The following is a 13153-nucleotide window of genomic DNA, read 5'->3' on the forward strand; positions in this document are numbered from 1 at the left end:
TGCATGTTCTCTGCAGTCCTGACGCAATCAACTGGCGTCAGTTCCCAGCACATCATTTCAGGTCTGCATTCCAAATCCTTCCCTGCCACATAAAAATGCAAACCTATTGTAACATTAAAACACTAAAAGAATTGCTCATTTCATGCTCATTTCATTTAGCCTTTTCCCAAAAGAGGATATTTGCCTGGCTCATCTTTGAAGAACTCTCTCATCCTCTATGACTTCTCATAGAGAGATTATTAATATGATTTCTCATGCAAGAAAAACAATAGTCATCACTTACATAGCATTTTAAGGTTTGCAAAGTGCTTTACAAATATTAGCTCATGCAAGCCGGCTTTTGCCTAGCCAAGCTGAATACTCAGTCATGGACAAAAAGGAGCTGGCACAAATGGTTAATTTGGCTTGATAATGGCAGCCTGCACGAAGTCTGAAACTGAGCAAGGAACTGAGCCATCCAATGAGAAGAATCTTCTCAGTCTTGCTTAGAAAGGTGTCCTGGACTGGTTCAGCGTGCGCGTTCCAGGCTGAGCCTCCCCTTGCCCCATCAGGGGCAGGGGCAGGGTTGGAAACTGAGGCCCAAGCAGGGGAAGGGATGAAGCTGCCCCGCCGGGCTTCCTGGAGGGGCGCAGCGGACCAGGGCACGAACTTTAAAGCCCGGAACCCTGGGAGATGTTTCTGGTCTCATTCCATCCCCTCCCTTTTTGCGGTCCATGTGGGACCGCAAGGTCGTGATCAAAAATGCGGGCATGTTGGAGAAGATAAAGCAGGACTCCGTGAAGTGTGCCACCCAGGCCCTGAAGAAGTATAACATAGAGAAGGACATAGCAGCCCATATCAAGAAGGAGTTTGCCAAGATGTACTACACTTGGGACTGCATTGGTGGGGAGGACCTAACACACGATACAAAGTATTTCATCTACTTCAACCTGGACCAGGTCTCCATGCTCCTCTTCAAGTCTGGTTGGAGAGCATGACCTGTGCCTCCTGCCCCAGAGTCATCCAAATCACAAGGACTGCAGCCTAAATTCCAAATACTAGAGACTGAACTATTTTCAACGTTGCCATGGGAACACCTGGAGCTTTAAGCCATTATTGTGGTGGTGTTGTACAGGGCATCCTATGTACTAGTTTGTTGTGATTATAAAACAATTAGAAAAAAAAAAAAAGCATCCTGGGAACCTGGATGTCATGTTGAAGGGTTGCTCAAATACTGAGTAAAAGATGGAAGGTATTGAGAAAAAACAGCAGGTGGCTCAAGAATACAGAAGAAAATTTGGCAAGGAGATAAAATGCTTGTAATATATTGCATTGTCTCTGATGGAAAATTTCTTGATTTCTAACGCTTTCTTCACAAGCAAAAAGCCATGTTTTTAATTTGAAACTGAAAGGAGACTACTCCCACTATTTGACAGAGGTCCCTGTTGGTGAAGACAAGAAAGAAATATTGGATCAATCACAACAAACCTATCAAAAAGCATTTAAAAGGTGGACATCTCTATGTTTTATCATGAGATCCAGAACTCTTCAGAGAAAATTTGCTCCTTTGCAAAGATGACTTTTGATGAAGCCATTGCTAAACTCAGTGCATTATATGAACAATTTAACATAATTCAATTACTGAGAGACGATTTCACATTGCAGACATTGGATCCCAATGGAAAGGACACCAAAGTAAGAGAAGAAATGGAGAATTCACCAACTTTCCAACTTTACTTTATTCTCCAATTTAGACAGTAGATCATTTGCCATCTATGCTGTGCCACAAATAGTTCTAGTTTACAATTTTTGTCAAATATTTTTTACTTCTATTTGGATTTCTGTATATCCTATATGGTTTTTATGTTTAATATTAGAGGAGTGGAGCCATAACATTTAGAGAGTTATTTCCTTTCGTCTGAGGTGGCCAATATGAAGATAAGGAATTTTATGTACATTTTACATGTTTTTGATGGTACTTTTGGTACATCATAATTTCACAAAACCAGTGTTAGAATTGCTTCCATGTCTAAGCAAAACAAAAAAAAAAAGCCTGAATTGCCCTAACTGTCATGATGGTAGGGAGTAGGAGGTGGGGAAGGAGAGTAATTGATTCCAGCTATAAATGTAGTTATTTTGAGCACTTTAGGGTTGGAACATTTGTGGCTCTGATTGAAACAGAAGTCCCATAGATATTACATGTGATACTATGAGTATCTGTGAGTTAGATAATCTCAATGTGTACACCTTCATGAATCACAATTACAAAAGTAATTGACAGTGGCAAAATTGACAATGGCAGAATGTGATGCTCCCAACACTTGCTTGTGTGACCTTTAAAAAGGTTAAGTTTCTGATTAATTTAATCATTTTAGTAATTAAGACCAGCAGATTATTAATAAAAGGATGATCATTTGGCCATCTGTCTTAGACCTAAGAGAATCATAGCAGTAGGGCTCCCAGTTTATACACCCTTGAAACAGTAGGTGGTCCATCAAACAGCAATCAAATCTAATTGGTTAACGTGATTAGAGGTGGGCTGTAGTAAAATGAAAGACTGAGTATCTCCCGGATAGGGAAAGAATCTTTGTACCAGACCTCCCATAACTTTATACAATTTCATTAGCAATAATGTCCTTCAAGAAAAACTGAACTTAAAGTCACGAATCTGAAAGAAGGGAGGAGTTCTGAATCTCCCCAAGATATTGGTTATTAATAATCATTTCGAACACTTGTCATTTTATGTAACTCTATCCCAACACACATGTCCTCGCCATCTCATCCTTGTTCTACTCTTTTCAATTTGGAGATCTTTGTCCTTAAAAGAGAAGATGGAAACACTGCTAGAGGTGAAGTGGTTTCTGTCTTCTCTGACATCTTTGACTAATCAAGCAACATGTTAAAACAGAAAAGACTGCTCTAGGAGTCAGTATTCCTGGAATCTAGTCCTGGCTCAACTACTAATTAGTTATGTGACCTTGGGGCAAGTCATAACTTCTCTGGAGTTGTTCTTTTCCAGTAAAAAATGACTGCCTTGGATTAGATTATTTCTAATGTCCTTTCCAACTCTTAAATTATATTATGTCAGGTAACATTATACCATTGGCCCTTCAACAGAAGCTTATCACTTCTACCTATTTTTGAGGAGAAATTTTTTTTTAAAAAAATTCACTTTTTGTTTGCTTAATCATTTTACTCTTTCTTAAATTTTATGGACTTTTTTTTGCTTTATATCCCCTTTATCTAGTGAACCATTCCTTATAATAAATAATTTTAAGAAAGAAAGAAAGGAAGGAAGAAAAAGAGGTCAACAAAATAATCCAGTGTATCAACTAACTCTGATCACATATATTATATGCATATACACACACACACACACACAATGTGTGTGTGTGTGTGTGTATAAATGTGTATGGTATGCATATGCATAAGATACGCATATGTATGTATATGCAGCCAGCTAGGCGATGTGATGGACAGAGGACTGGGCCTCGTCTTCATGAGTTCAAATCTGGCCTCATACACTTACTAGCTCCTTTTCTCTAAAATGAGCTGGAGAAAGAAATGTATATCCTCTCATATTCCATCCATCTCACTGCAGAGAACAGAGTAAAATGCATTTCTTTATCTCTTCTCCAGGGCTGAGCTTGGTCATGATAATTATACAGCTTTCAGTTTCATTTTTTTTCTCTATTTACACTGTTGACATTTTCCAGGTTCATTAAGATTTCCAGGTCTTTCTATTTTCTTTATAGCTAAATTTCCTTTTGTGTGTTGTCTTCTACAGTTAAAATGTGACTTCCTTGAGAGAGTAAAGGTAAAACTGTGTTGGGAATTTTCAGAAAGCTGGTTGTTAAATGTTTACCAGCATACACCTAACTAAAACTCTCAAAAGTTAATCTCATTATTTCTATGCAGATTAATTGCTTTGTACTGGGCCTCCTGTTTACCCCTCCCTCCTCCTGCCCCCACGGGTAAAGGGGGTAGAGAGAAGGAAGTAAGACCCTCAAGAGAAGTTCACATCCTGAGTCAGCCACAGTGACCTCAGCTGGTCAACATTATTATTCTGTGATAGGTTTATGATCTGTTTCCTGAATTCCTTGTCTAATTCCTCCTCTCCCATGATAATATTTCTTCTGTTTGCCCTTTAGATTTTCACCCTAGTGCTTCATGCCTAAATTAATGGATTTCTTCAATCCATCTATTTTTATATAATTCTATTCCATTGTCTCCTTTTCTTTCCTTTTAGAATAAGGCATATCATCCAGAGGCAGTAGTGCATCCCATCCCATCAAGCCTCAGTGATACCCACAGGGACAAATTTAACTCTCTAGTTCTACATTCTTTGTACATTTGCATATAGAAATCTGAGACAAGAGTTTTTGCTTGAATGTTGGCTTCTATGAATTATTGATCCTTCCTTCTGCTTGGTTCCCTCTATAATGTCTGGTTTAGCAGATATATGTATGTAGATAGTTTAATTCCTCCTGGTCTTGATATCACCAGCGAGACTGGAGTCAAAAATAGCCTATTAAATCTCACTGGGGCCAACCACAGCAATCACTGCCCTAGTAATTGTATCCATCTGTGCAATAGTCCAGGTTTATTATAGGAAATAACATTAGCAGGATAAGGAGTTGTCCTGGGACCTTTTCTACCTAAATGCTATTGAGCTAAGACAGTTCTTAACCTGGGTGCATTAACTTAAAAAAAAAAAGTCTACATACATACATATATGTATGTGTATATATGTCTATATGACTATATATATGTGTGTATATGTGTGTATATTTATATGTATCTTTCTATATACATTTCCTTCTCCAGCTCATTTTATAGACAAGGAAACTGAGGTGAACTTAGGTGACCTGCCCAGAATTTGAACTCATGAATATATATGTGTGTGTGTGTGTGTGTGTGTGTGTGTGTGTGCGCGTGTGCGCGCGTGCACATGCACACACTTTTTTTTTTGTTCAGTCACTTTTAGTCATGTCTAACATTTTTGTGACCTCAGTTGGAGTTTTCTTGCCAGAGATATTGGAGTGGTTTGCCGTTTCCTTTTCTAGCTCTTTTTACAGATGAGGAAACTGAGGCAAACAGGGTTAAGTCACTTGCACACAGATCACACAGCTAAAGTCTATATTTCAATGTAATTTGTTTTCATTGTAATTCTATGGATTTTATTTAGTGCATTTAACAACATTATTCTGAGAAGGGGTCTTTAGGCATCATCAGACTGCCAGAGGGGTCCATGATGCAAAAATCCGAAGAACCCTTGAACTAAGATTGGAGTGACATAACAATAAAAAGAGATATTTATATAGGGCTTTAAAGTTAATGAAGTTTTTACATTATTTCATCACAGTCCAATATTTTAGGCTATCATCCAGAAATCCAAAAGCCATTTCCAGACAGCATCATCTTACGAAGCTGTTCATTTCCCAAATCTGTGTTCCTGGAAAATACTCCTTTGCCCTCACGTTTTCTTTTTGCTTTCCTATCACCTCATTATTTTTAGTAATGCTGTGCCCTAGAGTCCTTCTGCCCCAAACTTTTGCTGCTCACGTGTCTTATGAGTGGGCAGTGTTGGTTGATTTGAAAACCCTCTATGTCCATTCCACTCCCCTGCCCCACATTATTCCCAGGTACACGCTTCAAGGGGACCCTGTTGCAGTTTATATTGGACTGATGAATAAGTCGTCTTTGTAGGGAATCAGCAATTGCTATTATTCCTCATTTTGTCCTCTCTTTATTAGATGGCTTCTCTCCTGAGGGCACCTGTGAATCCACTGCCTTATTCCTAGGAGTACAGTAGATCCTTTGTCTTGAGGCCATCCAATATCCTACCCCAACTCCTCCATAAACTTCTTTCCTGACACTTAAGTTCTAATCATGAATCTATCTTCCTTTCCTTCTGTGTTCCACATTCTTTGACTTTTCGGCTTCCTGAAATGAGCCACAATTTCTTTCTGCTTCTTTATATACTTTGTTCTTCTTTGTTTCCTTATTCAAACTTTTTTTTTCATAGAACATTTCATTCTTCTTGATAACATAGAAAGCAGACATGCATTCTTCCAGAGAGTTCAGCTTATCCTTTGTTTGTACTATTCTGTTGGTTGGTACAGCAAAATCACGTGTGACACTTTGTGTGGGTCACTGAAAAATTCCTCCTTTCCCCTGCACTTACTTGAAGCAAAATATTGTTGGTCACTCTCATGGAAAACAGCTATGGCAAATTGTTCACTGCTCACTGAGCCAGGAGTTTGGTCTCTGTAACTTGATTTGTAGGCTTTCCACAAATCCTCTTCATTTGACTTATCTGGCTCAGCTGGAGATGCCTCCTAACATTCATTCAATTGGCAAATATAGTGAAAAATAATCAAAGCCAATGCTGGTGAGGCATGGAAAAGTGGACTTGCTATTACACTCTTGGTAAGGTATAAACAGGTCTAAATGTTTTAGAAAACTATGGGGTTATATGGGTTATATACATATGTGTATATATATATATATAAAACTGTTTGTGCTCTTTGATCCAATGATCTCACTACTACAAACATACCTTAAGGATGATATCAGGAAAGGTGAGAACACACATGCATAAAAATATTCCTAGAAGCATTATTAATAGCAAAAACCTAAAAAGAACCATGCATCCAACAATGGAAGAATGACCAACTAAATTGTGGTATAGGAATGTAATGGAATTTGGTTGTATCTTAAGAAATGACAAATATGAAGAATAAAAAATATGAGATTTACATAATTAAAGATCAAGAAAAATGAACCAAAACAGCAATATCAATCAATCAATAAATTGATTTATTTACTAAATATCCACTATGTGTCAGGCACAAGTGATATGATTTCAAAGAATGAAACCATTCTTACTCTCAAAGAGCTTATATTTTAAAGGGGGAGACTATAGAGTGGTAATACCAAGCGAATGAATACAAATTAACTAAATACAAGATTGTTTGAGGGGGAAGTGCCTAATAGTTAGAGGCATCAATAAAGGTTTAATGCAGAAGATGGTGCTTGAGAAATCGAGGGTCTTTTTAAAGACGTGGTAAAGAAGACAAGCATTCCAAGGTTGTGACACAGGGCAAACCAGAGAGATGAGAGATACTTTGTTTTGTCTCGGGGACAGAAAGCAGGATCATTTGGCTGGATCTCAGATTGTGAGAGAAGGAATATTATCCACTGGGGATAGAAACATGAATGGAAACCAAGTTGTACAATACTTTAAAACTGAACAAAGAAGTTGGTACTTTATCCTATAGGGAATAAGAGGACACCGGAAATTATTGAGTAAAGGAGTGACATGGTCAAATCTACACTTAAGAAAAATTCCTTGGACCACATGGTGTAGCATGGACTGAAGTGAAAATAGACTTGAGGCCAATGGGCCAATTAGGAGGCTGTTGTAATAATCTAATGAGAGGAGATAAAGACCTGAACTAATGTGAGTGGAGAAAAAGGGCCATATGTGAACAATGTGACTGCCAAACTTGGATTTGGATATGTGGGATGAAAGCGTTAAGGAAAATAATGAGGTTACAAACCTTAGACACTGGAAGGATGGTGATGCCTTTTATAGAAATGGGGAATTCTGGAAGAAGAGAGCATTTGAGAGAAAAGATCATTAGTTTAGGAATTCTAGATTTAAGGTATTTTGGAGATATCCAGTTTGAAATGTCTGATAGGCAATTACTGATGTCATACTGAAGCTCAGGATAGAAATTGGGTCTGGATATATGTAAATATATGAATTATCTTCATAGAAACGATAGTTAAATCGAGTATAGAGAGATATGAATAGGAGTCCTAGGATAAAAGTTCATGGCCATAGAACCAATAATGAGTAAACAAAAGAACCTAAGAGGAAGAGGTCAGATAGACTGGAGAAAAAATAGGAAAGAGTAGTGTCACGAAAATCCAGAAAGAAAAGATTATGCAGAAAGAAAAGATCATTAATAGTGTCAAATGCAGCAGATAGGTCTAGAAAGATGAAGACTGAGAAAAGACCAGCAGATTTGACAATTCAGAAATCACTGGTAACTTTAGAGAGAGCAGTTTCAATTGGGTGATGAATTCAGAAGATAAACTGCAAGGTGCTGAGAAGTGGGAGCAGAAACAGTGAGTGCAGACAGCTTTGTCAAGGAGTTTGAAGGAGTTTGCCTGACAAAGAGAGGAAAGATATAGGGTGATAGCTTGAGGGGATGGTAAGGTCTAGTGAATATTTTTAGGGATAGAGACACTTGGGCATGTTGAGATATTTGCAGGCAGTTGGAAGTGAATCAAGAGATAAAAAAGAATTTGAATATTTCAGAAAGAGGATGATTGAGGATAGTCTTTGGGAGAAGACAGGAGTGGATGGGACCAAGCATATGTATATATAATTCATATTATATGCATATATGTATGTATACATAACATTTTTAATATAGATATATACACCTACTGTTTACAACAATGTTAATAATAGTAATGATAATATCACACCAAAATCTAGGAAAATGCAAAGAAAAGGAAAATAGGAAGCTCAGAAGAGTACGCAGAAACAAGTAATGACTATTGTTACTGTCCTGTTAAAATTATTGTACATTTTACATATACAAAGTGTACAAAATTTTGTGGTTGCACACACAATCTTTTTTTGTCTTCTCTCTGTACTTGAATATTGGGCCTGTTGTATTTATAAACTACAACAAGAAGCAATGTGGTGTACTGAATAGAGATCAAACTTGGACTCTGGAAGACCTGGATTCAAGTCTTTCCTTTGACAAATTCTAGCTGTGTGACCCTGGGCAATGGACAGCTTTTCAGGGCCCTTGATAATATGAGTGTAGAAAACTTTTCAATCTTCATTCATAGATGGAATTTTAAAACAACAACAAGAATAAATGAAATTGAGAAAGAAAAATCTTTCTCCCTTAGCAACGTGCAAAGGGCAGCTAGGTGGTACAGTGGTTAGAGCACCAGTGCAGGAGTCAGGAGGACCTGAGTTCAAATCTTACCTCAGACACTTGACACTCACTAGCTGTGTGACCTTGGGAAAGTCACTTAACCCCAACTGCCTCATCCTGGGTCATCTCCAGTCATCCTGATGAATATCTGGTCACTGGATTCAGATGACTCTGGAGGAGAAGTGAGGCTGGTGACCCGCACAATCCTCCCTCACTCAAAACAAGACAAGTGCAAGTCATATCATTATTTCTCTGATGACATGGTCTTCTTTGGCAATGAAGGATGAACACACACCTGCACATTAGGATATTCCTTTCAAACCCTAATGAAAACAGAAGCTGTCCTAGGCTGTCTTTTCTTTTCTTTTTAATTTATTTATTTCTTTATTTGACATTCATTTTAACAAAATTTTGGGTTCCAAATTTTCTCCCCTTTTATCCCCTCCCCCCCAGACACCAAGCATTCTAATTGCCCCTATGACCAGTCTACTCTCTCTTCTATCATCCCTCTTTGCCCTTGTCTCCATCTTCTCTTTTGTCCTGTAGGGCCAGATAACTTTCTATACCCCTTTACCTGTATTTCTTATTTCCTAGTGGCAAGAACAGTACTCGACAGTTGTTCCTAAAACTTTGGGTTCCAACTTCTCTTCCTCCCTCCCCACCCCTTCCCTTTGGAAGGCAAGCAATTCAATATAGGCCAAATCTGTGTAGTTTTGCAAATGACTTCCATAATAGTTGTGTTGTATAAGACTAACTGTATTTCCCTCCATCCTATCCTGTCCCCCATTACTTCTATTCTCTCTTTTGATCCTGTCCCTCCCCATGAGTGTTGACCTCAAATTGCACCCTCCTCCCCATGCCCTCCCTTCCATCACCCCCCCCCACCCTGCTTATCCCCTTATCCCCCACTTCCTTGTATTGTAAGATAGGTTTTCATAACAAAATGAGTGTGCATTTTATTCCTTCCTTTAGTGGAATGTGATGAGAGTAAACTTCATGTTTTTCTCTCACCTCTCCTCTTTATCCCTCCACTAATAAATCTTTTTCTTGCCTCTTTTATGAGAGATAATTTGCCCCATTCCATTTCTCCCTTTCTCCTCCCAATATATTTCTCTCTCACTGCTTGATTTCATTTTTTTAAGATATGATCCCATCCTCTTCAATTCACTCTGTGCACTCTGTCTCTATGTGTGTGTGCATGTGTGCATGTGTGTGTGTGTAATCCTACCCAGTACCCAGATACTGAAAAGTTTCAAGAGTTGCAAATATTGTCTTTCCATGTAAGAATGTGAACAGTTCAACTTTAGTAAGTCCCTTATGACTTCTCTTTGCTGTTCACCTTTTCATGCTTCTCTTCATTCTTGTGTTTGAAAGTCAATCTTTCTTTTCAGCTCTGGTCTTTTCATCAAGAATGCTTGAAAGTCCTCTATTTCATTGAAAGACCAATTTTTCCCCTGAAGTATTATACTCAGTTTTGCTGGGTAGGTGATTCTTGGTTTTAGTCCTAGTTCCTTTGACTTCTGTAATATCCTATTCCACGCCCTTCGATCCCTTAATGTAGAATCTGCTAGATCTTGTGTTATCCTGATTGTATTTCCACAATACTTGAATTGTTTCTTTCTAGCTGCTTGCAATATTTTCTCCTTGACCTGGGAACTCTGGAATTTGGCCACAATGTTCCTAGGAGTTTCTCTTTTTGGATCTCTTTCAGGCGGTGTTCTGTGGATTCCTTGAATATTTATTTTGCCCTCTGGTTCTAGAATCTCAGGACAGTTTTCCTTGATAATTTCATGAAAGATGATGTCTAGGCTCTTTTTTTGATCATGGCTTTCAGGTAGGCCCATAATTTTTAAATTGTCTCTCCTGGATCTATTTTCCAGGTCAGTTGTTTTTCCAATGAGGTATTTCACATTATCTTCCATTTTTTCATTCTTTTGGTTTTGTTTTGTGATTTCTTGGTTTCTCATAAAGTCATTGGCCTCCATCTGTTCCATTCTAATTTTGAAAGAACTATTTTCTTCAGTGATCTTTTGAACTTCCTTTTCCATTTGGCTAATTCTGCTTTTGAAGGCATTCTTCTCCTCATTGGCTTTTCGAACCTCTTTTTCCAATTGAGTTAGCCTATTTTTCAAGGTGTTATTTTCTTCAGCATTTTTTTGGGTCTCCTTTCACAGGGTGCTGACCTGCTGTTCATGCTTTGACTGCATGTCTCTCATTTCTCTTCCCAGCTTTTCCTCCACCTCTCTAACTTGATTTTCAAAATTCTTTTTGAGCTCTTCCATGGCCTGAGCCCATTGAGTGGGCTGGGATACAGAAGCCTTGACTTCTGTGTCTTTGCCTGATGGTAAGCATTGTTTTTCCTCATCAGAAAGGAAGGGAGGAAATGCCTGTTCACCAAGAAAGTAACCTTCTATAGTCTTATTTCTTTTCCCTGTTCTGGGCATTTTCCCAGCCAGTGACTTGACCTCTGAATACTCTCCTCACACCCACCTCGCTTCTGATCCTCCCAGCCAGTGCTTGGGGTCTGAGATTCAAATATTGCTTCCCAGCCTCAGGGCTTCCGTGGGGGTGGGGCTGCTATTCAGTGTGAGATTAAGTTCAGGTGCTCAGGTCAGGGCAGGACCGCCTCATGGGCTCCGTTTCCTCAGGGGGTTTATGCAGAGACCTTCAACAATGGATCCAGCCTCCTGCCTGCTTGGGGAGCCCTGGTCTGCCGCTGCCTCAGCTGCTGCCTCCCGAGGGGGCCTGAGTTATGGGGACACCCCACTCCCCTCTCGACCCTCCAAAAAGACCCTCTCACCAACCCCTGTCACCTGTGGGTGGAGGGACCCACACGGCTGCTGGAGATTCCATCCCTGAAGCCCACTCAGATCTGCTCCTCTCTGTGCCGCAGCCCTCAGCAGGGCTGGGCTTGGCTCTGCGTCCACAGTGCGACGAACCTTTCGTGAGAAGTTTGCAGGTCCCTTTGGAACAGAAATCTCCTTCGCTCCACTGTTCTGTGGCCTCTACTGCTCCAGAATTCGCTGTGAGTTCCTTTTCACAGATGTTCTATGGGTTGTGGGTTCGGAGCTATGTGTATGTGCCTCTTTCTACTCCACCATCTTGGCTCTGCCCCTAGGCTGTCTTTTCTGAGTGATTTCAATTACCAGCAAAGTCCTATCTATTTAATGGAGCATCACTTTGGTCATTTGCTTTTCCTGATAAAGTGCTAGATACCAGCATGTGTTTCTTTGGTTTTCTCTTTCTCAAATACAGGAATCCTGGTTTCAAGTTTTTTCATAGTCTTTAAAATTTTTGAGCTCATTGAAAGTCATTTTAAGTAGTCAGTTGCATTCCTTCAGATACCAACATCCCTTATTTCCTTCTTCATAACAATCTCTTTGTATTGTCAGGTATGAGGCTTTTGAAGATTTCCATTCCACTTGAGGAAGTGTTCTTAATCTGGTGTCAAAGGATTCCCTACAGTTTCGTGGATAGGTTTCATTGTAAAGGAGGAAAAAAATACATCCTAATTTTCATTGACTTCAAACTGGAATTTAGCCTTTTATTCAATGCCATCCTGAGATAAGGTCCTTAGTCTTTTCCAGAGTACCAAAGAAATCTATGACACACACAAAAAGATAACATGTGTGTGTAAAGCATAGGGAATGTTTTCTAGTCTTCTGAAAATGTGCCTTCTTAAAGTACGGGTTGCCTGATTTAGTCCAGAATGCCTTGTTTTTCACCATTAAGAATATGAAAATGACATATTCAGTTTCTCTCAAAATTCCTGTAACTTCCACATAGTTATCCTTTTCTTCTGTCTTGTTCCAGAGTAGCATTTACTGTTCTCATTAACTCTACAGAAGATGAAATTAGCAGCAAAGCAAATTGAGAATTTATATGATGCTCTGCTTTTTGCAGAATTATTGGGGAGTAAGGAACATCACGACAACAGTGCATGCTATCACATGCCATCTGTCTTCAAGAGCCAACAGAAGGCTTGCCCATTTCTCACAGCAACACACAGTTGACACAAGAATTTTTTTACGTCGGGTTGAAAGAGAAAGTGAGAACAAAGATGCCTAATAAAAGCATTTGAATTCTCTGTGGGAAGTGAGATAAAATAACCTTCAGTAACCTGTGGTTTAAATCACTATTGAAGTAGAATCAATCAGTTAATAAATATTTATTAAGCACTATATATCAGAAACTGTGATCTACCC

The 13153-nt window shown here is 39.0% G+C and overlaps 1 protein-coding gene across 1 annotated transcript; it reads left to right on the forward strand.

Annotated features, from left to right (window-relative positions):
• Nucleotides 1–713: 713 nt before the first annotated feature.
• Nucleotides 714–977, forward strand: LOC140512242 (dynein light chain 1, cytoplasmic-like). Its single transcript, XM_072621478.1, has one exon. The coding sequence runs from the start codon at nucleotides 714–716 to the stop codon at nucleotides 975–977; it is 264 nt and encodes an 87-aa protein (XP_072477579.1).
• The last annotated feature ends 12176 nt before the right edge of the window (nucleotides 978–13153 follow it).

The sequence above is a fragment of the Notamacropus eugenii genome, chromosome 6 (assembly GCF_028372415.1).
Source record: "Notamacropus eugenii isolate mMacEug1 chromosome 6, mMacEug1.pri_v2, whole genome shotgun sequence".
NCBI lineage: Eukaryota > Metazoa > Chordata > Mammalia > Diprotodontia > Macropodidae > Notamacropus > Notamacropus eugenii.